The 25,041-nt window shown below is 37.6% G+C and overlaps 2 protein-coding genes across 2 annotated transcripts in view; one reads left to right on the top strand and one right to left on the bottom strand.

Moving 5' to 3' along the window:
- Positions 1-25,041, bottom strand: part of Tnni3k (TNNI3 interacting kinase) — a 330,025-nt gene that overhangs the window by 59,467 nt on the left and 245,517 nt on the right. The window contains 1 exon segment of the mRNA XM_087212909.1: positions 24,256-24,368. Within this exon segment, the coding sequence (XP_087069035.1) occupies positions 24,256-24,368 (113 nt within the window).
- On the top strand, positions 608-19,373 carry Lrrc53 (leucine rich repeat containing 53). Its single transcript, XM_013071055.2, is given in 6 exon segments — positions 608-632; positions 1,618-1,731; positions 3,993-4,805; positions 13,592-14,104; positions 16,704-18,866; positions 18,869-19,373. Coding segments are annotated over 6 exon segments (3,813 nt in total). The 3' UTR covers positions 19,054-19,373.

The following is a 25,041-nucleotide window of genomic DNA, read 5'->3' as shown; positions in this document are numbered from 1 at the left end:
AATAAATTGCATCATGATAATAAAATTCATCCAGAATCTGCCTACCTGTCATCCTTGTTTGAGACACATCATCTCTTGCTTGTAATACTACAACTGCCTTCCATGTTTTTCCATTTGTTTCTTTAGAAGTGTGTGTTCCTAGCACAGTAGTCAACAGGATCATTTAAGCATGTTCTTCAGATCAAGGAATGCCACTCGCAAAGCCCACAGTCACTTCCCATCTTACTTGGATAAAGAACCGAAGACCTTGCATTCATCTTAACAGTGAACATCCATCTGCCTCTGTTACTCTCTGACCCACTCTTTCTCCTGTGGCCGCAACAACTTCCACACACCAAGCCTACCATGTGCTGGAGACTCTACACTTGTGTTCTCCCCTCCAGAGCTCATGGCATCTTTCCCTTCTGCAGGTCTATGTTAAGTGATACTTTATCAAAGAGTGTTTCCCCCACACTAATGCTATCTCCTTTCTCTGTTATATTTATTCATCCCATGGCATCACGTATCACTAAATGTCTTAATACTTATTATTGTTTTTTAATTGTTTATATCCATTCATAGAATGTACACTCATGCAGGCAGGGGCTTGACGTCTATCCTCTGTACCATGGGCAGTGCCTCACATACAGAAGGTACCTGCATAAAAATACTTGTTGAACCAATGAGAGAATTGACAATGTTATATTTTCTTTACACTTTGTTTTGTTTGCAAACTACCATATTGTATGGATAGAAGGCTTTATTACAGTCTGTTCCTTACATTTTAAAATCAGCCAAGGAATACATTAAAAATGAATGGTCATTTTTGAACTAAAATGTAAATCATGTTTCCATTTCATTGTGAGATTGAAAAAGCATAAAAATAATGGTAAAATTCAACATTTACTGGACACTTAGAGCATCTCATTTAACTCTCACAGTGCTATGTCCTGGAGGAATTTATTATTATTTCTATTTCACACATGAAAAAGCAGAAAATATGAAAAATAAAATATTTTTGAAGACATTATAATCAGTAAATAACAGAGCTAATTCAAAGCTAAGCAGAACCTGTGATTTTAATCTTCTTTCATACTTTCTCCCCAAGTGTGACATCTAAATCTTTTAGGAATAAAATAATTCAGTTGCAATTATGTGAAAATCAGTGCCTGAGATTAGCTTGTGCATTTGAGAAAGAATATAGGATGCAAAGTGAAAGACTCAGTTAAATTCCTACTAGCTATGCAACTTTGGCTGCTTTATTAACCATCCTGAGCATAAGTTTACTTAGCCTTAAACTGGATAGCAGAATTTAGAGAACTAAATAAGACGATATTTGTTGGAAAACATCACAAACTGTAAAGTGTTTTACAAAGTAACTTAATTTGGGTAGTAATCTGCACTAATGGCTATGCCTTGGATGTGAACTCACCAAGGTTTTGATCGTATGCTTTAACATTTCATGTCAAACTCTGTGCAAAGTAAGGATGTTAGTCATTTACCTGGCATCTGGTGAGAACACTGACGCGCTCATTAAAAGGCAGAAGTCATCAAAATGCCTCAGGAGCTGTATACGCTGAAGTCATGAATAATGAATGTCAGCGTGATGATGTGCATTGCCCTCTCCTTTCTTTTCAGGTGGATGGCTCATCCTCTTTGCCATCACGCTGAGGCTGGTGGCAGCTTGCCCTCCGTCTTGTGTGGTGTGCGCCAGAGACGTAACCCTCTGTCATCAGCTAACCTATGTCTTAGGTAATAAAACTCATAAGCCTAAAAGTCACTGTTCAATGTAGCTGGCAAAGTCACTGCTACACCTTTCATTGTGTGGACTGCTCTTTGGGCTCAGCCTGAAGAGGTCACCTTTTAAAAACCAGGCCTTTCACACTGACTGAGGAGACTGCCAACATTATTTTGCTTTTCTGTTCCTGGTGGACTCTTAAATGATTTTAAGACCTTCGGAGGTAATTGAGGGACAGTTGTTGTCAAAAATATGACCATTTCATGCAGGCACATAATTTTAAAAAAGAAAAAAAAATAGATTCACTCTATTTTTGTGCATACTTTGCACAGCTTTGAACCCTACTACTCGCTGGAAGAAATACAAATGAATCAGAGACCTGAACGACAATTGTTCAGCATTAGTAAGATTAAGTGATGCAACAGTGAAACAGATTATTATCAAACTGCATCTCATTTTGAAAGTCTGGTCTTTTTTTATTGGTGGTAAATGAGCTGTAGAAATGCTAACAAGATACACTGCCTGTATTCATTACATATTGCTTGCTTAAGTCAACAATTTAATAAGACACCTTATTAACAAATTTGAGGAGAATGTGATTTACATCCTGATATTCAGGAAGAGATAAACAAGCTATAAGCTCTGCCAATGGAAAATTTTCAGAAACAAAACTGAGTTAAGATAAAGGAGGAGAAGATAATTTCTTTTATTTCTAAAATCCCAAGACTCTATGAGAATTTGGGGGTAGATAGCATCATTCCTGAGAGCAAAAAGATTTCAAGGCTAGTTGATGTATATGCTATTCCCCATAATATTGAGAACATTTTAACTCTAAACTCCTATCCTCTAACATGGATTTCCTTACTTCACTAAATTTTGTGGATATGTGTGATCAGAGAGAGATGTAAGAAACAAATATTTCTCAACTACATCCCTGCACCTCTATAAACTCCTCATTCACAGAATTCCATGTGTGAAGTTATATTTCATAAACACAGAAAAGTAAATGCATGACTTGTGAGTAGCATTTCTGTTAGTTTTAGATGAGGAGTAACTGACAGAAATAATAGCTTGCTCATTCAGAGCCAACAAATCCCTACAGGACTGGGGACCCATAAAAACAAAACTCCTTCATCTCATATCAAAAACAATGATGAGAGGAACAAAATGCCAAACTAGCCAGAATTAATAGAATTCAAATGATCAATAAAAAATGCTAAGAAAAAAAAGCAAAAGCCAAAACAAAATAACCCTGATTTAAGCTTTCTTGTGCTGCAGGGATAGAAGCAATTCTTCCAAAAGAAGGCACTCTGAGACTCTTTTGTGTTTTACATTTTTTTAAAGCTCTTTGTCTCAGCTACGCAGTCTGAATTTCCTAAGGGAATAGTGAGTTGTTTCTCCCATGGCTGACTGTTCTAATATCACCTGTAGACCTCCCAGGGACAATGGATTCCTCCATCCTTATGACACTGTCATTTGCAGTCAAAACAATTTTAGCATGATAAAGACATGTTACAATAACTCCTGATTACACTACATCTTTATTGAGTTAAAACGCTTTGATTTCTAATGACAGAGCAGTCATAGCTCTGAGGTGATTATGGTGAAGGGATTTAACAGTTGGAAGCGCTGAGTACCACCTGTCATCACACGATGGCCTTCATGGGAGGGAACAGATATACAACAGGAGGGCAAGATGGCGCTCACTGTAATGAGAACCCCACTGACAGGCCCTCCGGTTGTCTGCAGAGAATATAGATCCTTAGCAAGCTGCCAACTTTTAGCCTGGAGCTAAAAAGCAGAAACCAACGCTCCTTCTCACGCACCCCTCCTTTATGTTTGAGAGGCGAGATGATTGACTTTCCCGCATAAATAACTATACATTACTAGTGGAGAACTGGGTAGGAAGCTCCGATCTGGCTCTGCTCCTCACGAATCTGTGGGGGAACAGCAGAGCAGAATCAGGCCGCTACACAGCCTCGGAGGGGGAGACCTCAGCCAGTTTTGTAATAACATCAAGGAGGGGAATCCCCAACAATGAATTAACTGTGACATCTCAAACGAGTATGTCACAGTAACAAAGAATATAAAAATTCATCATTCTAATAGATAGCAGCTTCCCCTGAAATTTAGAAATCAGAGAATCATTTTCACTGGGTTTGTTTTTCTCAGCCAGGTGATGATTGCTTTGAGGGCTTTCGTTCCCTCCATTCTGCACCATGCTCCCTCCCGCTCCTGTGTGTCCGCTTCTAGTCTGTGCTTTTCTCCTCCACAGCAGCACCTGAGACCACGAGGGTCTTAGTCATCACCGATGGACACCTCTCCTCTGTAGACAGCACAAATCTGTCTCTCTTGTTTAACCTTGCCTTGCTCTCCCTGAGCAGAAATGGCATCAAGGAGGTTGAGGAAGATGCCCTGTACGGCCCGACTAAGTTGCGCACACTGCTGCTGGGCCACAACCGCATATCCAGCTCTTCTCTGGCTGACCACACCTTCGGCAAGCTCCGCCACCTGCAGGTGCTGGTGCTCAGCAGCAACACTCTGCGCAGCTTGCGAGGGGCCTGGTTCCGAAACACTAGGGCCCTGACCCGGCTCCAGCTGGATGGCAATCAGATTACTAATCTCACAGACAGTTCTTTTGCAGGCACGAATCTCCACCGCCTCAGGCATCTGGATTTATCTAACAATTTCATATCCTACATTGAGAAAGATGCTTTCCGGTCTCTGTCTCAACTACAGGAAGTGGACCTTTCTCGTAATAGGTTGGCCCACATGCCGGATGTTTTTACTCCACTGAAGCAGTTAAGCCTTCTGAGCTTAGATAGTAATCAATGGAGCTGCACTTGTGACCTGCACCCCTTGGCTCGCTTTTTAAGAAACTACATTAAGTCTTCTGCTCACACTCTGAGAAACACCATGGACATAACCTGCCGGCCGTCCACTCCATCTGTGGCCACACAAAGTGTGCTCAGGCTGTCTGAGACCAACTGTGATTCCAAAGCCCCCAATCTCACTCTGGTTCTAAAGGATGGACGTTCCCGCCTCCCAGGGCAGGATGTGGCCCTGCTGACCATGCTGGGCTTTGCAGGTATGTTCGGGAGAAGTTTGCCCTCCTCTCCCTCGCTGTGTCTATGTCTGTGAGCTCGCTAAATAGTGCTTTTCTCAGGAAACTGGGGGGATCTGATGGGAGAGGATGGGAGAGGTTGATGGTTCATATAGGAGGATGTTTGCCCAGTCAGCACAAATCACAAGAAGTTCTGCTCCAGGGAAGCTGTTTAACATGATGGAAGGGCCATGGAATTCAAGAGCTCCAGTCCTGATATAACTAACATTACAACCTTGAATCACTTAACTTGTTATTTAGACTTCAGTTTTCTTGTTGGTAATGAAGGAATAGTATCTATATTTGATCAACCATCCATTTACCAAAGAGCGCTGCAGCATTTATTATGACTTTAGGACATAAATATTAAAAGTTGATCAGACACAGATTCCCCTAATCCACTGTGGTTGTACAGCTCAATAGCAAAGTCCTTGAGCTATGGAGTTGAATTGTCCTTCTATGAATTCTGGCTCTGCTCTCACAAGCTGTCTAACCTGCTGCAAGTCATTTAACCTTTGTGTGCCTTAGTTTTTCTCCTGTTTGAGGGTTTCTAACTCTTCTAGAACATTCATTTATTTAACTTTTTCAAAAATTAGTCCTGCAGATCATCTAAGGGGAGGATAATTAGTCAATCCTTAAATATTTTTTAATGATAACTTAGAAACTATGGTTTTGCTATGATTAAATCTCACTAGATGAAATATATCAAGTGATGCCATTAGTTGAAGACCAAATATGCAAGAGAATTCTTGAATTATGTAGCTCTTAGTGCATGATGGAACCCACCTGTGATGATTCTGATGATGATGATGATGATGATGATGATGATGATGATGTTGTGTGTGTGTGTGTGTGTGTGTGTGTGTGTATGACTCCAAATTTGGAAGGCCAGATACCCACAAATGGCATCCAGGACTGAAGTGATGCATTTTGAATATATGCTATAAGTCATTACTCAATTTCAAGATACTGACAAATTAGTTAAATTACTCAATAACAAGTTACTGGTGAATCACATGAACATCAGGTTTTTGACTCCTGACAACTATATTTTTAATCAGGATAGAGATCACCATCTGTTCTAGACAATAGAACTACCACTAGCAGTAATCAAACTAACTTGAAAGAGAATGTCAGTTTATCTCAGTAAGATAAATTGTTTTAAAAGCCATGTAACCATGTTAGTAATTATATGTGCTAAGAAATAATTTACCATAAATGACAGAAATGATAGAGCAGCAGTTTATCCTTAAACGTGCTTCTTAGAATACTGTTCTAGGGGATAATTAATAGATATTCTAACAAAAACACAGAGAGACACACACATACTTAAATGATAGCCAATGGCCATCAGTGGGCTTTGGAAAATACTAGGTCAAACAACATAAAACAGGCTTATTGTTTGCAGAACTTCACCTAGGCTTTCATATTCTAATAAGCACATATTATGAATCTTTAGGAAGATATAACGTGGAGCATTTCTCCAACTTATTTGATCATGAATCCTTTTGTTCATAGAGGATTTCATTGAATTAGTGTTCCTCAGGACACCATGTTGGAAATATTACAGTGGGATAATTTTTAGTATCTTTTACATTTTTAGAAATATATATTCAGAAGTATATTTTTCTAAGGTAATAGTTATCATTGCCTTAGAGATGAATACAAATTCTGGAAGATTCCAAAGGTTTTAGAAAGCTGAATATATGTGGATAATATCTGATAAATTATAAATATAATTATAGGTATATTGAGTGTTAGTGTATAAAATTATCATACCAAATATTTTTCATTGGCTAATTATTAAATATATTGTTTTAAAGGACATTCTTCTTCAAAAAGACTCTGATTTTATACTGACTTGTTCCTTTAAGATTCACCTCCTTAGCTCCCCACCTCCATCCCAGGCTCCTAGGGCAGAGAAGCTCAGCCGGTCCCAGCACCCGGAAAGAAGCTCCCCTGCTGCCATCCCAGACTCCTAGGGCAGAGAAGGTGAGCCAGTCCCAGCACCCAGAAGGAAGCTCCCCACCTCCATCCCAGGCTCCTAGGGCAGAGAAGCTCAGCTGGTCCCAGCACCTGGAAGGAAGCTCCCCCGCTTCCATCCCAAGCTCCTAGGGCAGAGAAGCTGAGCCAGTCCCAGAACCCAGAGGGAAGCTCCCCCGCTGCCATCCCAAGGTCCTAGGGCAGAGAAGGTGAGCCATGTGGGCAACAGAAGCACCCCCCCACCCCGTGGAAATGAGAATACACATAAACAAGCCTCAAAAACAGAGTTCCAGATCACTTATAGCAACCCTAAAGGGAAATGAGATGGAACTATCTGATACTCAACCACCTGGACTCTCTGAACTGACAACAAAAGAGGATCTGGGAAAAATGAAATCAGAAATAATTACTCAAATAACAGTAAAGATTTTGCTCATGGTGCAAGACATGATTAATAAATCTAGAGAGGACACAGATTAAAAAATAGAGGATCTGAGGAACATGATGGAATCCCAATATAGGAAACAAATGGAATCCATAAAACAGATACAAACAGATTTCCAAGAGATTAAAAACTCCATCGAAAGTCTGCACAGCAGAATGAACCAATGTGAGGATAGAATTTCACATATAGAAGATAAGATTGCAATTAGTGAGGAGGAAAAGAAAAATTGCTTTAAAATTGTAAGGGAACATGAGAAATCAATCCAGCAGCTGCTAGACGATGCAAAGAAGAATAACATAAGACTGACTGGAGTCAATGAAGAAAGAGGAGAGAGTGCAGATGACATAAAAATCTCTTCACAGAAATGATGGCAGAAAACTTCCCAAGGAGGGGAAAAGAACTTGACATACAGATAAGTGAGGCATATAGGACTCCAGCTAGCCTTAATCAAAAAAAAAAAAAAAATCTACACATAGGCATATAATAGTTAGGATTCCAGAAATCCAACAGAACAAAATTCTACAAGCAGTGAGAGAAAAGAAACAAATCACATACAAAGGAAAGCCCACCAGAATCACAGCGGACTTCTCAATGCAAACCCTCAAGGGAAGAAGAGCTTGGAGTGATATATTTCAAGCCCTAAAGGAAAATAGCCTCCAACACAGATTGATGTACCCTGAAAAACTATCTTTCAAAATTGATGGAGAAATAAGATACTTTGGTGATAAAGAGCACCTCAGGAACTTCATGAATAGCAAACCTGAACTCCAAAAAATTTCAGACAATACCCTAGGAAAAGACAATGAGGATCACAACCCCAGGAAATCCAGCAGAATGAATCCATTGGGCATGACAAATGAAACGCAAAGTGGGAGAATCCAACAAAAAGAAAAAGTCATGACAAGGCTTTTAAAACTTTGAACTTCATCTCCCTAATGAGTGAATAATTCAATCTTATTATTGTACTGATTAGTATTTTTCTGATTCTAGAGTTGCACACCATTCCTTGTGCTATACTGGCTATTTATCATCTTCTTATGTCTACATTTTAATTGGGTTGTCTATTAATGAGCTCTAAGAATTCTTTATATATTCTGGTCATAGGTTATATGCATTTTAAATATGGTCTGTTTAAGGACTACTTTTCATTTTAGTGATGTCATTTAAAGTTCTAAATTTTGATGGAATCTCATTTATCAATTTTTTTCTTTTATACATCATGTTTTTTGTATCCTAGGTAGTTCTTGCCTACCCTGAATTCACAAATATTTTCCCTTATAATTTCTTCTCAAAGTTTTATACTTTTAGGCTTTCTTATTTAGGTTCATAGATCCCTTCAAGTTATTTTCATGTATGGAAAAAAAGGGTTGAGGTTAATTTTTTATATATGGATACCAGGTGTTCTAGTGCCATTTGCTGAAAACACTATCCCTTCCTCGGCTCTTGAATTGAGTTTATATTCTATAAAATGCTAATGTTAAATAATCTTTCAAAACTCAGTGGACCATATATGTGTGGTTCTATTTCTAGATTCTTTGTTTTATTCCAATGATCTATATGTCTTTCCTTACACCAACACTGCCTTGATTACTGTAGCTTTAGAAAAGTCTTAAAATTAGGTACTAAATGTCTTCCAACACTGTTTTTGTTTTTGTTTTTAACTTTTCTAGGTCCTTTGTACTCCTACATAACTTTTAAATTTCAATATCCAATTCTTCATTTATAGAAACTATACACAGACCTGAATTTTTATATATACCTTGTGTTTTCTAATCCTGCTAAATTCAAGTACAAGTTCTAGGGGCTCCTAGAGATTTCTTAGTATTTTCTCTGTAGATGATCATTTCATCTACATATAAAGATTTTGCTTCTGCCATGCCAATCCTATCCTAGTTGCATCATTTTATTGCCAGACTATTTTGGTGGGGACTAGGTTTCAAAGTTTAATGGACAGATGAAGAGTAGGCATATATGCCCTTGCTCCCCACCTTAGGGAGAAACCATTGTATCTACTCCATTCATAAAAGTCATTTTTTGTTGGAAGTATGGAGTACATGTCTTTGATCTGTTGAGAAGGTTCTGTTCTACTTCTAGTCTCCTGATAGCTTTTATGATGAACAGCTGTAGAATTTAGTCCAATGCTTTTTCTCCAACTAGTCACAGGATCATATGGCTTTTTCCTTTCCTCTGTTTAAATGATGACTTTTGGGGGTGGATCTTCCAATGCTGAACCAACACTACCATCCCTATAACAAAACCACTTTCTACATCCTGCCAGATCTGACTTCTAATAGTTTGTTTTGTTAAACAAATTTCTATCTATGTTCATACTTTATTCTTCTATTATCTTTATCCAGCTTTAGGATTTGCACAATGTTGAATTCCTAAAATGAGGGGAGAAGTGTTCCTTCTTTTTTCTGCTTTAATTGTTTGATATAATTTATCAGTTAAAATGTTTATGAGCCTGCTGTTGTCATATAGGTAGGTTTTCAAGCTAGGAATATACTTTCTTTAATAGGTGCTATTCAAATTTTATATTTCCTCCAGAGTTAGTTTCATTAATTTGTCTTCCAAGTTACTTCTTATAAGTTGTCAAATTTATTTCAAAAAAGATTTTTGCAATATGCTTTTTATATCCTTTTAAATTCTGTAAAATCTGTGGTAATGTCTCCTAGATCTTAACATTGTAATTTTAAAAATGTATAACTGATATTGTGTAACAGGAAGAAAAGGTCTAAAAGAGCAGGGGAATTGGGAGGGGTAGGGGAAGGGAAAAAAGGGAAAGGAAAAAATATGAGAAGAGGAAAAAAATGGAAACAAAGTCTTTGCAAATAGGGAAGGGTCTAGGGGGTGAAGGGAGGGCAGGGGAAGGGGAAATAAAAATAAGAACCAAGATACTCATGTAATGGTACAAGGTCCAATGATTAATGTACCTGTATTTTATACCTGAAATGTACCAATAAAGTTAATGGGCAGGGGGAGATTTGCCTCCTTCTGAATAAGTATGGTGAATTATGTGTACCTCTAGATTGTAGGGAAAAGAACTATAATTTTGCCTAAGATACACTTAGTTCTGCAACTATAACTAAGCCATCACAATTAAAAGGAATATTAATAACCAAATGTACAGTATTTAAAACTAATCAGTAGATATTTCACACCAGATCTTGACACTTCTTATTCTGTGACCTGGTGGAGAAAATGTTTTCAGCTGTTTTCAGTGCTTCTGAGAGAAGTTATCACTCATTTTGCCTTCTTCTTTTTTTTTTTGGCCAACTCAGAAAGATTATTAGAACACTTTTTAAAACGGAAACAGTGCCCACAGCAATGAAAGTTTAAACACCCTAAGAGCGTGTCCAGTCTGCCTACAAGCTCCATTTGCTGCTTTTGAACTCTGCTTTAACAGCCAGGGACTACGCCAAGTGTATGGGACGCAGCTTCGTATCCTCATCAGTAGTAGGAGACTGCGCTGGTCTTTACTCAGCAGACACAATCAGAGGAGAAAGTGTCCTTTCATTAGGCGATGCTTACTCTCACATCACTGGCTGATGAGTGGCTTTAAGAACACACAGTTCTTTTTTTCCTCTATTCTTTTCTTTAGTAATTCATTAGTCATAAAAATATTCTCTCCATGATTTGCTTTTTGAGACTTTTCCCCTAATAGTTGAGTTTCCCAAGACCTAATTGAGCCATACAAGACCTAAGGGAACGCATCACCTAAAGGGTTATGAGTTCCATCTTTAAGGTCCCCTAAGGGCTCATGTGCTGAATGGCTGGTTACCAGCTTATGGTGCTATTGGGAGTTTGTGCAACCTTCAGGGTCAGTGGAAGCAAAGTCCCTGGGGAGGGACATGCCTTTGCGGGAGATTCTGAATCCCTGGCTCCTTCTTGTTCACTGCTTCCCTGCTGCCAGGAGGTGAGCCCCTTTGCTCTATCATGTGCTTACTGCTATGATGTTCTGTCTTGCTTCAGGCCCCAAAATAATGGAACCAGTTGATCATGGATGGAAACTTCTGAAATCATAAGCCTAAATACATCTTTTCTTCTTGTATATTGATTTTTTCCAGGATTTTGTCACAGTGACAGCAAGCTAACACAAACAGTAGTCATATTCACCATGATGGCCATTCATTGAATTTTACCATGTATAACAAAGCATTGCATTCAACAAATCACATATATTATCTCACTTAATCTCTGGGCAGTATTATCACCACTTGAGAGAAGAGGAAAAATAAGGCTTAGAGATATTAAAAACATCCAAAGAGAAACTCAGAATAGGACCGTGAGTCCTGAATTTTCTTTTTTCATGTAAGAGATGAGGAATGTTTAGAATTTATTTTTCTCATACATTCTTAATGTATTAAACCCAAGTCCCTAGTAGGGAGGGTGGACAGGATCAAAGCACATTATATGCATATATGCAGATGTCATCAGGAAAGCCATTCATTATTGCAATTAACATACGCTAATAATTATAGTAAGAATAAAGAAGAGCTATGAGTGGAAAGTATCTCACTAGTTCCTGCCTTCTCCTGAAAACAAAACAACAAAAACAAATCCAAATCTTTGTTTGCAATAGCCCATATACTACTAGGATTTGACAATAAAATGGTATGATATAATTTTTGCTACAACTTTAAGAAAATATTGTGTCATTAACAGAGATTAAACTATTTGAATACGTTATAGTACTTTCTTAGAGGGCACTGTCAAATACATTGAGTTTATGATATTTCAACCTCTGGTATTCTTGAAAATGTTTGGAATATTTTACCAGAAACTGGTATTCTTTTCACTTTACCTTTAATTGAAAAACTGAAACAATCATGCCGACACCTTCCCTTTTCCTTCAAGCTCAAAATCTCATATTTTCATGAATATTGTCACCAGTGGAGAGAAACAGACGTACTGCACCCAGTTGATGTGCCTGGAATGCTGGGATCCTCTCTTCCACTGTCCTTACTTCCAGAGGAGGGAGCCAACTTGTCCAGTCTCACCTAGAGTGTTAGGCAGACCTGAGCCTCAACCTCAAATCTCCTATTCAATCTGCGCTGACTTTCTGTCTTCATGATCACAATTCTGGGGACTTCTAAAATCACAGCACCTGTTTTCACTATCAGAATTTATAAGCATAATTCCTTCTATTCTTCAAGAATAACCAACAAACATTTCCAGGGCACTTTCTTTGTGAAAGAGTTGCGGGCACTGGGAATAGAATGTTGAACCAGACTGGAAAAGTTTACTTCCTGATAGTGCTTAATTCTAGCAGGGAGGGCAGATGGTGAACTAGCAAGTTAATGAATGAACACAGCATTATCCCACTACAAATGCTGAGAAACAAAATCACTGTGATAGGCAGTGGAGATATGACTTGCAGAGTTTGGCCTGAACTTCTAGGTGGGAAGGAGTGAGGCAGGAAAAGAGGAGAGTCTACAGCTGGTCTTGAGAAACACTGTCCCTTACAATTTTACTCAGATGACAAGCTATGCTAACATAGCACTTGAAATGACAGTAGCAGGCCGTCTGAGATTAGATGCTGTTCACTGTCTCATGGCAGCTCACAAGATCTTTGCAGGAGGGGAAAAACAGCAAAAGCATCAAGGAATTTGGAGGTACTGATTGAAATTTTAAAGAATAAATAAAATTGAAATAAGCAGAGACAGGAGAAGGTATTTCAAGCGTTACTAAGAGCATCCACAAGAGCTAAGAAATATATTTTAAGACTAATAATGGATTAAATACTTTGAGATATAGTGTTTGAATGCAGGGAATAATGAAAAATAAAGCTAGGTAAGGAGCTAATAGCCAGATTGTATTGAATCTTGAATGCTAAAGACTTTGGCCTTTTAAATAATGGGAAGCCAATGAGCTGGGTTAATGGTAATCTTCAGGGAATGATTAAAATATGGCAATAGCATGTAGGGTCAATTGATCCTTTAAGGGGAGAAGGTTAGGGTATATGAGATTTTCACTCTTTTTTTTTATTGACTATGACATTAAGGAATAGGAAATTTGGAATTAAACTGGTTTTCCATAGACAGAAAAATAATTTTAATGCAGTAATTATTTGTTCTTGAATGAATTTCAGTCTATGAAAAGCTCTTTTTTTCTACTAAAGAGATTCCAGATGGTGATAGATAGATAGATAATTGGAAAGCAGAATAATGTCAATTAAAATGACCTTGTATGGCCCACTACTTTTCCAGATGGTGACAGACTTCCTACCCATTCGATGCCCTTTAAGCCAGGAACCTATATACTTGTGGGTTTCAGTTTGGTGATTTATATGTCTTTTCCTATGATGTTATTTATCTTTTAATGGTTTCTCTATTTGTCACAGGAGCTGTTGGTCTCACTTGCCTAGGGTTAGTTGTATTTAACTGGAAACTCCGACAAGGCAAACCAAATGAACACACATCAGAAAACCTTTGTTGCAGAACCTTCAATGAATCCCTGTGTGCTCATGAGGCAAGAAATTACCTCGCTAAAGGATACTGTAACTGCCACTTAACTCAGGAAAACGAGATAAAGGTCATGTCCACTGTGGGGCCCGGAAAGGAAATGCCACTTTTACAGGAAAACAGCCATCAAGCAACACTGGCCTCTGAGTCCACAGCCCCTGATGCATCATTTAGAAACCTGAAAGGAAAAGACAGTGTAGACAGTGCTTTCTTCTGCCTGGATCGTAGACTCCTGCAGTCAGGCTGCTCAGAGCCTCCTGGGAAAAGGGAAGCTTGTAACGATGTAGCTTCACTTACAAAATATTGTCCAAAGAGTGTTGAAAAGTTAAGGAGTCTTAAGCTTGAAGAAGCCCAATCTCAAGCCCTGTCACAACTTGTAACAAGAACAACAGGTGAGTCTCTCTTGGTTCAGAAAAGCCTGCTCTTTTTAATTCCTTCTGAAGGAGGGAACCTCTTTAATTTCCTCAACAAAGAAGTGCTGCAAAAAATCATGAAAGCTCCACTCTGTTCCTCTTCTGAAGATCTAAAGATTGTGTGTGTGTGTGTGTGCGTGTGCATGTGCGTGTGTCTGTGTTGAGGTATAGATGGTGTGTCCCTACCCTCAGGAGTTGAAAGTACATCTCCTGTCTACTGAAAGAGAATTTTGAGGCCCAACACCTAACAGTGTTAAAAAAAAGAAAAACGAAGCCTTTTAAATAGCAATATTGCTGTGAAGATTTATGGGAAGGTGAGTATCAGCTTTCATTCCAACATCCTTCTAGCACTAATGCCAATTCTGCAGTAAGCAACCTTCCCAGAGCATGACACGTTAGAAGAATGGGCCTTCTAGTGCTCGTGATTCATTTCAAGAATGATGTCAAGAAACATTCTTTGCTTGCTGAGCTGTCAAGGATGATAACTTCCCGGTTCAGGGAAAGTCAAGACTTAATTCATTGTCTCATGTTGGGAGCCAAGTGAATCTGGCCGTGACATCTACCCACTGTACATGGGCGATGTCAATATTTAGGTGGAAGCAATGAATTAAATGTCTTCCTTTCTCTTCCTGCTTAGTAAGCCAATGCTCTCAGGTTCAGCAGGGAAAACTTTGACAGCTGCTCTGTAAAGAGGTCCCTGTCACTTATTTGAATTGGTTTACAACACACAGTGCTTTCTCTCAGAATAGGAATGACAAGGGTGCTGTATCAAGGAATTCTTACCATGGGGGATCTGGCCCTAAGGATGGATTGGGGGGTACCTGGATAGGAATGAAACTGTTATTTTGTATGTGGCATAAGGCAGGATGTGAATTTGTTTAATTGTATTCCTCATGCTCCAGTACTTGCCAGTTCTGGGGGCTGACAATTCGACTAAAGAGAGAGATGGTCAAAGAAAGAAACATCTGCCATAAACTCAGAAAGGACTGGTTTTATCTTATAAAGAAATAAGCACTTAGCCTTTCACAAGAATCCTATCTTAGGCAGATATTTCATTATAGCTTTTAGCTCTGTTCAATGCTTTAAGTTCTCATATGAAACTTATACCCCAAAGAGAATGTGATCTCTTAACTATTTCAAAACCAGTCTTTTGTTTCATGCAGATGCCAGTGGTTTGTCAGAGTGATACAATTACTGTTCAAAACACCTGAAATTCTGCTATATGTTGAGGATTGCACTGGAGCTTGAAAGGGCATGTATTTGAGAAGAAAACAGCCAAGGGCACGCTTCTGTCTTGAACAGAAGTCAATAGGAAGTGATGTCAGTATGCTTATGCCTTATAACTTGGAAGTACAGAATTATAGACTTGCAAGGTAGAGGGGGCTTTAAAGGTGATCTATTTTAATAGTTCTTATTATTTATCTTTGATTTCCAGAACTCTGAGAATCAGATAAAGGGCTCTCATTCCTCAGTATGATTTGCACACTTGAATAAAGTTTCCATTTAGTCTGACCTTCTACTACCCAGAGAGTAAGTAGTTTCTTGAGGGTCACCCAGAAAGTTGGTAGAAAGATCTTAGATTACATATTTTTCTCACAGAATTGAAATACTTCCATTGTCTTCTGAATAAAACAATTTTATGAAACAGGAGAGAGTACAATGATAAGATGTAATTTTCATCTTAGTATTCATTCTGGTTAAGAGGACAGAATTGAAAGTCAGACAGACCTGGGTTGAAGCCCTGGCCATATTATTCAGTGGATATACAATTAGAAGAAAACAGGAACCTCTCTACACTTATTTCTTCATCTGTAAAAATTACCATAATAAGGCTTTTCCAATGGATTATGGGTCTTATAAATCAAATAAGATGATGGATATTTAAGATTTAGTGTAATGCTTAGCTCTTAGTATGTGGTGTATGAATATTATTGTTACCTTGTTATTTGCATTATTTAACATATACCTTTAATCTTACATTTACTTATGCTATTTCATAGTCCCAAGCAGAAATTGGTGCAACACAAATCAGCCCATATTCTAAACCTATGCATTTAACAAATACTTAATGAACATTGTATTAAGTTATAGGAAATAAAAAAGACACATGTTTTCACTGAATCAGTAAGTATTTTTCTTTTATTGTTATTTCTATTTGAAACTTGAACATTATTAAATATTGTCCCCATGTTCTTGCCAGTATTTGAGCTCCAAATAGGAAAAGAATGCAAAGACTTACTATGTCATTTGAAAAAGACTCAGATAGTGTTTATCTTTAAGGTCATCCTACCCAACAGCTAAGCTAAAGATGTACAGCTATGAACAACATTTATATTTCTAATTCTATAACTTTTAAGTCAGCATGGCAGCTGACTGAAATGTGGTCATAGAGTGTGCCATTGTAAACATACCAAACTGCCAAGTCTCTTTCATGAATTGGCGAAAAATTAGCAAATATTCAAGAATTGCCATAATCAGAGGAGCCATTTTTATATTTTTCATAAGGTTCCTAAGCATCTGTTGGTTGGTGTAATAAAATCCTGCCCAGTGCTAAATTCCTGCATTTATTCTTCAGCAGATATCAGCAGTAACACATTTAGAAGATATGCAACATCCGCTTCAGCTTTGGCAAGAGAAAATCTTGAAAAGCATTTAACAAATGAATCATGGCAGCCTCCAATAGAAAAAGAAGACAATGGTGTACAACCTCACAGGCAGAGACATTTTATTACAAGCTCAAAAGCCAAGCCTTGTGAGCCCGAGGAACACTATGTACAAAAGATCTTATACAAACATAGATCAAAATATGATGATTCTCGTGGACTGTTAAAATGGAACAAGACTAGATATTTTCAGCCAAACAATGCCCTTTCTTGTAAATATGTGCTCTGTGATCAATTGCAAGATTATGTAAAAGAAATAAAGCTAAATCGTAGCAAACCTTCGAAGTCTGAGGAAGAACAAATTCAAATTAATAGTGCAATAGAAAAATTCCTTAAGAATGAAGATAATATAGATTTTTCAAGGCTATCAACGAAAATCAAGAAAACATATTCCCCAAAGAAGGCTAATTTCTATGATCCTGATGTAATAGGAAAAAAGAGATTGGTTATATCACCCAAAACATCAACCTACTGGAAACAGCAAGAAAGTCATGGTAAGCAACTCATCAACTTGGATCTCAAAAAATGTAGCAAACATGGGGACAAAAACAAAGGAGGAAAATGGTTTACTAATCCAAAGATTCTGAAAAAGAAGAGAATCAAGGAACCTGATCTCAAAGGGAAAATTAAAGGACAAAATTTAAGGTTGAAATTAAATTTACACCCTTTTAGAAAAGTCAGAGTCCATCCAGAAAAGTCCTTACCAGAGCTCCCAAGGAAACATAAACAAGTATTAGTACCTCCTAAAATATTATCTAAAACTTCTGAGAAAAAAACCAAAATAAACCTTGTGTCTTCTGCAGATTTCCCTCTACAGACAGAGAGTAACAACGGTGTTAAACTCACTTCAAAAAGGCTGCTTCTCCAACATCCCTCAAAGCAGACCAGGTTTCACAAAAGGAACAGTAAAAGTGCTCCTCCCGTCAGGGCTAAGACATTGTCTGCAGGCAGCCAGAGCTCTGTGAAGGACTACCCCTACCCACCTGGTCTTTTTCCTAATGCAGACTCAACCACGTCACCCCAGCCTATACTCGGAGACGCTGAAGACAACCCCTCACACTCTCATTTCTCAGCTGAGCCACAGAAAGGTGCAACTCAGCTCCAAGTGGACGCTCCTCATTATTTACCAGATACTTTGGAAAATGCAAGAAGTTACATTTCACCATCTCAACCTTCCAGTGGGATTGACCTCAAGGCAACAGGGCCCACTGAGCACATGGAGCAAAACGAATCAAAGACCAGTGAACTAAACCATTTTTCTCTGTCCCTAAGAAGCCAAACACAAATATTAGATGTCCACAAGACTGACACCTACAACAAGGAACACCTTTTAGATCAAAATCAAGTTTTACAACATAAAGAACAAAACTCTTGTCATGAACAACTTGGAAACAAAACAAAACTATTAATGACAATGTCCAAAATGTCACATCCACTTTTGGAAAGTTACATTATGGATCATGAAGGAAATAAAGTAGGAACAAATCTTCCTAACACAGAGACTCATGATTCCTTGCTCATTCCCTGGACACAGTCCAAGAACAACCTACCATTTATGATGACAGATCCTATTCCACACCAAAATACAATGGAGCTTCCCAAGGAAATCAGTACTTCTCCTCTCGGTGGCCAAGCCATCTGGCATCTAACCAACAGTAGCACAAAAGGAATTGACAGAACAAATACATTGCCGAGAAAGGATGGCACTGAAGACCTAGAGACAAAAATAGTAGAAAGAGAAGAAGAAAATATACTCACTGAAAGCGAGACAAATTCTAGTATGTTGATTTGGACTACTCAAATGACCTTGAAAGGCACCACAAAAGAAAAGCAGGAAACTCAGGAAAATGGAAGAAGTGTGAAACCTGTATTACATGATTCAAGCTCTGTCAAGGAGGCCATTACAGTTAAGGATTTGAGTATTACAAGTTCCCATGAAACCAGAAATGGAATACCTTCTAATGAAACAGATCCTGAGAGTAACAGTAATATGTATGATTTGAAAGAAATTCAAAATTTTCAACCAGATAAAGATAACAGAGGACACAGAGATGGCACAATGAGAGTGGAGACAGATGACGATTAAAAGATATTCATTTTATGGCAGAAAATGAGGTATCTCTAATTCCTAATAAAATAAATGAAGCTGAAAACTCTCCCCCAAAACCTGTACTCTATCCACCATCTGCTGAATATGCTAATACAACACCTTTAGAAGCAGAACTTAGGGAACAAAATAACTCAAATAATAATTTTCTACTTTAGCTCCCTTCAAAAAGGACAGATACTACATAGCCTTTACATATATTTTTAATCCATTATTTTGGAGAACAAATCTTCGGTAGCTCTTCATCATCAATAAAAAAGAAATTCACAAAAATCAAAGATGGGGGCACAGGATATATTTGATACAACTAACTGAACATACTTCTTGAAGACATAAAAAAATGAGAAAGAAGTAGTATCTAGTGCTAGAAACATTTAAAAAGAGGGAAGGCAGTGCTCAAAGAAATAAAGGATTAAATATGAAAAAAGGATTTAAGTAGATTTACATGGAATGTTTATTTTATAGAAATTGCTATACATATTTCAATTAGTAGTATTACAATATTGCTGTTTTATACAAATGATTATATATTTGTATTTATACCTCATCTGTTTTCCTAAATTATTGTATGAAAATAAAAATTCAGCCTTGTTTGTTAATTCTAGTTTAGCTAGTATGCATATTGGTATATTCATCCATTTGTAAGTATTATGTTGATAATTACCCTAGATCTTAAGTAGAAATCTTTAAAACCTTTCATTTTTCTGAGAGAGAGAGAGAGAAACAGAGAAACAGGGGGAGAGAGAGAGGGAGAGAAGGAAATTTACAGGGATGCAAGTTATTTTTATAAAATCTGCAAAATCCTATAAATCCTCTAGGTGGAGATCTCAGCTTCATTCATTTTAGACAAAACAGGGTTTCAGGATCAACACAATAGATCTCAAACAAAAGGAATTTTAAAGAGCTTCACTGCCAATTGTTATTAATTTAAGAGTTTCAAAAACTAAATAACCCACTAGCATGTAGCTTTCAAAGTTTGATTTCTCAAGTTTAGCATGCCACTGTTGTTTAATGTGAGTAGTCCTCTTGTCCACAGGAATTAAATATGCTTATAAATATTTGATTTAAAAGCAATAGGACAATAAACATTTTTCATTCAAAGTTATATTTATTTGAAAAATATAAGTATACTTGAGCAATTTTATCATTGATACCATAGTATAATGTTTAAAACATACATTTACAGTATAGTTTCCTAGTAGAGGGGAAAGGGCAAAGAGAAAACAAACTTTCTCTTCTCCTATTTGTCTCTCTATTTATATCTACATTTGGTATTATAATGCATAAAAAATTACTAGAGTAATGTACAAGCAAAATATTGCTTACACACCCCACCTAGTTTCCTTTCCCCCTTCCTATTCAGAGTTGCCAGTGAAGGATGTAACATTCTCATTTTGAAAGTCTTTAATCTTCTTTCTCTTTCTTACTAAGATTTCGAATTCTGTGACTTTTCACTTCTGCTCCTGCCCCTACTATTTTTATTCGGCCTCTCTGCCTGAGCTTACTTCTTCTGCCATCTGCCTGCCTCTCTGGCTCCCACTTCCTCCTGATAAGCACCTTTATGGAGAGTGGAGTGACTATGCCAACTTCTGGCATGATAATTTTATTCTAATTGACAGCTCCCTCCGCTCTGCAGATCAGGTTACTTTCCACCCTGTAGCTATCTTTCCTTCTCCTTTTCCCAGTTTTATCTTTAAAGTGCTGGCTCTTCACTGCAGAGTCCTTAGCTCTGTTCTTCCTCCTCACTGCCAACAGTATCCCTGGAACGTAAAGGTCACTGGCTGACTCTCAGAATGCAGCAATGACAGTTCTCCTGGGCACCTCCCTTGTTTTCATTTCTGAAATCCAGTGCTTTACCTCCTTCTAATGCTCCTTCTGAAACAGTTCCAGGTTTACCCTTGCCCCTGGGTCTCCATGGCAGCCACTGTAGTCCTGGTGTACACAAGTGGATTACTGTAACAGTAGCCCAGCTGGCTGATCTGGCTTCAGTATCCTTTGCTCCAGTTCGAGCCCACTAGTTCTCTGTCTTTATTGTGCACATATTAATAAAGTTCCTGTTGAAATGCATAATCTCCAGGCCCATCCTAGAGATTTACATTCAGTAGATTCAGGGTAGGGCCCCAGACTTATTGCTTTAACACACACTCCAGGGTAATCTAGAGCAGGTAGTTGGCAGCCCACACATTAAGAAACAATGCTTAGCTATTATAAAGAAAATTAGAAGATAATTCAGCACTTGTTTCTTTATAGTACCTACATGTAATTGTTTAAGTAAATAAATTCTCCATACCCACCTCAAATAAATTTTCCAGACATTATTTTTATCATAGTTTTTCCACTGCTTTAGAGACAAACATGAAATTTTGTATAATTTCATGTCCAAATTCTCTATTCTGTTTCCCAAGATTTTCCAATATCCGATACTATCAGGACTCTTTCCCACCTCCCACTGTTTCCCAACTTTTTCTCATCTGCAATACACTGAGATTCTTACCATCCTCTATGTGCTATGTTCAAGTCTAAAAATATTTTATTAGAGCCTATTTATGTTTCAAAATATTGGGTTTCTATGTGGCAAGTTCATACATGCATTTAACTTTTGATCATGTTTATTCCCCATATTACATGTTTGAGTCTCAACTAAGAAGACACTCATAGGAGAATATACTGTGCTTCAAATGCAAGCAATAAGAAAAGATAGATATGAAAAAATGATTAGTTAGGTTGACAACCTACATAGTAATGAACAGCAAAGCATGATGTTAGTGTCTTAGATCTAAAGATGGACTTATTTCAAATGAGGCCTAGCATAGAGATTGAACCACCAGTGACCACAATGTTCAGCTACTACTAAGCTCCCTTTTCTTTTCTCCCAATGAATTTGCACATATTTTTTTCACTTGAAGAATTTTACACGCACACGTCTTTCATTCAGCAACCTCCTCTTTATGGCTTTTGATCTCAGATCACTTCCGTGAAGACTTTTCTAACCTACACTATCTCTTTTCTTCCAACTTCCTGGTACCCTTTAGTATACATTCTCCTCAAACCTTGTTTCCCTTAATCCTGGCTTCTAGCTATAGAATCAGTAAGATGCTTATTCAATTAATCTCTATATGACTATGAAGCTTGGAGCTCCATGAAGAACACATCTCCATCGAATCTCCAGTCTCTATCCTTGGACAGCATATGGTAGGACTTCAATAAATTATTTGTTGAAGGAAAAGAACGAATAGTTCATCGTTCCATTTTTGTCATCATTTAGCCTACTAACATGATAAGAACATTCTGAGCAATGTGATGACCACAGAAGCAGCTCAACTTCCTAATCCTAGAATGGATATGAAGGCCAAGCTGACTCAACTGACTGAGAAGCCCAGATATCGTCAGTCAGCTGAAGACTGCTCTCTTCGTAAGCTTTTTCTCCATCTTCCTTCCTAAATCTCATTGCTAGAGCCTAGACTCTGCTGCTAAAATTCAGTGCTTAGCAGTACAACTTTTTCACTAAGTAACTGATTTTGAATCATATATAAGTAATTGATTTTGCATCATATATAATACATATCATATATATTGAATAGTGCCATCCTTTGTCCCTAGTCTAGTTTTCATTCTCATTCTTGATATTTTGCTTGAGGCATACATTGTACCCTCCAAATGCTCTTAGAACCTGTCAGTTATTTGCTTTTATCTCCATATTAACATTTCCTCATGTGCCTTACCTATCATCAGTTAATAAAAGCAAAAGAGATTTTCTTGATTGTTATTTGATGTTAAACTTTTGCACAACTCACTTCCTACAGAGAGAAGGAAATTCTGCAGTAGGTAATTGGCATATTTACCCTCCAAAAATATGCCTGAGGTTCATTGTGAAACATAAGGAAATGGTTTCCTAAATTTTTTTAAGTCATGTAACTTTCAAGATAAAATTTTCTATACATCCAAATAAAGATGTGGGATTCAAGGCATTAATAAGCAGCAGTGGTATTCATTTATTTACTTAACAAATACTTTTTAGCATCTAATAGGTATAGCTGTAAACAGTGGGGTTACAGCAATGAATAAAACAAAAGCAAAAATTCTGCTTTTATGGAGCTAATGTTCTGGTAATGACAAGATCTTAAACAAGTAAACATAACATTTCAGACTGAATGGTTAGAAGAAGTTATCTTTTGAGATACTCCATCCATATCCCATAAGAATCTTCATTTTTCTTCATAAGAGTTTCTGTGTACACCAGCGGGGTCGGTCTGGACTTTGCCTTTAGAGAAAGAATGAGAAATGTGCTTTCTCTTTTCAAATATCTGGACCAGGGTTTATTTGGTTTTTCCTTATGGAGATATTATTTGAAATAATAATACACTCACTTTATCTGCTGTCTTGTTGAAGAGAGATAAAGTATCTAGGAAGGACAAGAATCATGGATATACAAGAAAGGGGCAGCAATCATTAGGAAGGCCTAGGCTGGGCTCCTGTGGACCATTAGGCCTTGCTTTACATATGAGGATCTCCAGTGTGAAGAAGGCAAAGTCATGTGCTCCACTCAGAGGAGAAGAATGGAGGAATGGATTTCAAAACACAAGGATGTCAACCAACAAGACAGAGAGATACCAAGACTGTGATACCAAGCAAAGTTGTGGAGTCTCCTCTGCCACTCTTGGAGAACACGGTAGACATCAACTGGTCTGATACATGTGAAAAGAATTTCCCAGAGACAGATGGACTGAGATTTCAATATGGTATTATATGACTGCTCTTCTACTCTTTCAGATCTAATACAATACTTCCAATGTTCTTTCTGCTGTTTACATATCCTATTTTATTTGTATTTATTTCTCCCATAACATGATCTCTCCATTTGTACTTAAAGCCTATGCTGTTAGCCACATCATCACATAGTCACACAAAGGCTTAGAAGGGGACTAGGACACAGGTCTTCTGATTCCTTCTTCAGCCAGTGCCACTGAAGACCACTGGCATCTCTGAGTGAAGGCCTGCCTCTTGTTAAAACCCAATACAAATCCATTTTATGCCAAATTTCTTCCTTTAGAAAATGACTAAGTGTGGCTTAATTGTAGTTAATAAAATTACAGCTGAGATGAGACTGTGAGTCACTGTCATACCCTGGTTTCTTTTTCATGAATCAGTGGTGAGAAACATTTCAAAATCAGAGAGCAGTAGCAAAGAAATATGAGATATTTGGACTTCTTAAGGCAATTGGAGACTAAAGAGCAGAAGGCAAATCAGTCTTGCTGCCTTGGCGGTCTTAAAATTCATACTGGAAGTAGACTTCAGAGTTATATTACTTGTGACAGATTTTCACCACAGCACATTTTAAAGAGGAAATAAAAATTACTCACTTCAGGACACGCATTCCAACCTCACATCAGCAGAGAGGATATGGGCTTGGGAATGGAATATCCAATGGGATGCCTGATGTGGTGGGAGGCCATGTCTGCTGCCGCTGCCACTGCAAACCAAATTGTCATGTCAGTTTGTATATTTATTTCAAGAAACATGAACAATAAAAATAGTCATCAAAATAAATTTGTATAATATCGACTAAGATTCCAAAGAACTCTAGGCTGTTGTTTCTCTCGATGGCTTAACCAAAATAGCAGATAGTCTCATACTTAAAGGTTAACTTTATAATTATTCATTCATTTGGCTGTTGATTCAATAATGAGCAGAGGCAATTTATAATGGAGAAAAGAAGAATACTAGGAGCAAGTCGTTTAGGGCGTCTGAGGTATAGAGTGCATGCATAATGTTATGGGAAGTCAAAATTGAAAGACCGACTGGGTAAAACTACAATGTAGTAAATCCAAGGGTGAAGAGCTTGTATTATGCCAACCAGGACATGGGATACCACTGAGTTCATACTTCTGAAGGCACTTGTATCACTGTAGAAAAACTGATTTTATTTTAAGCTTAAATTTTATTAATGGCACAAAGATATTGAAATTTTAGCATTTGTTACCTGGTTTTTGTTAAATTGTTAAGACAACTTCAAGTCCATTACTTCAGCGAATACTTAGTTATTGACTGAATTCCCTAATACTGCTTGCACCCAGGGATTTCTGAATATTGCTCTTCTCAAACTCCGCATCACTACTTTGTGATTCTTTGGACTGCATTTTAGTTTT

This window comes from Heterocephalus glaber, unplaced genomic scaffold (assembly GCF_053883595.1).
Source record: "Heterocephalus glaber isolate CG9 unplaced genomic scaffold, H.glaber_assembly_v1.0 deba00001442, whole genome shotgun sequence".
Classification (NCBI taxonomy): domain Eukaryota; kingdom Metazoa; phylum Chordata; class Mammalia; order Rodentia; family Bathyergidae; genus Heterocephalus; species Heterocephalus glaber.
The sequence above is the reverse complement of the archived record's forward strand: the minus strand, read 5'-3'. Positions and strand labels throughout refer to the sequence as shown.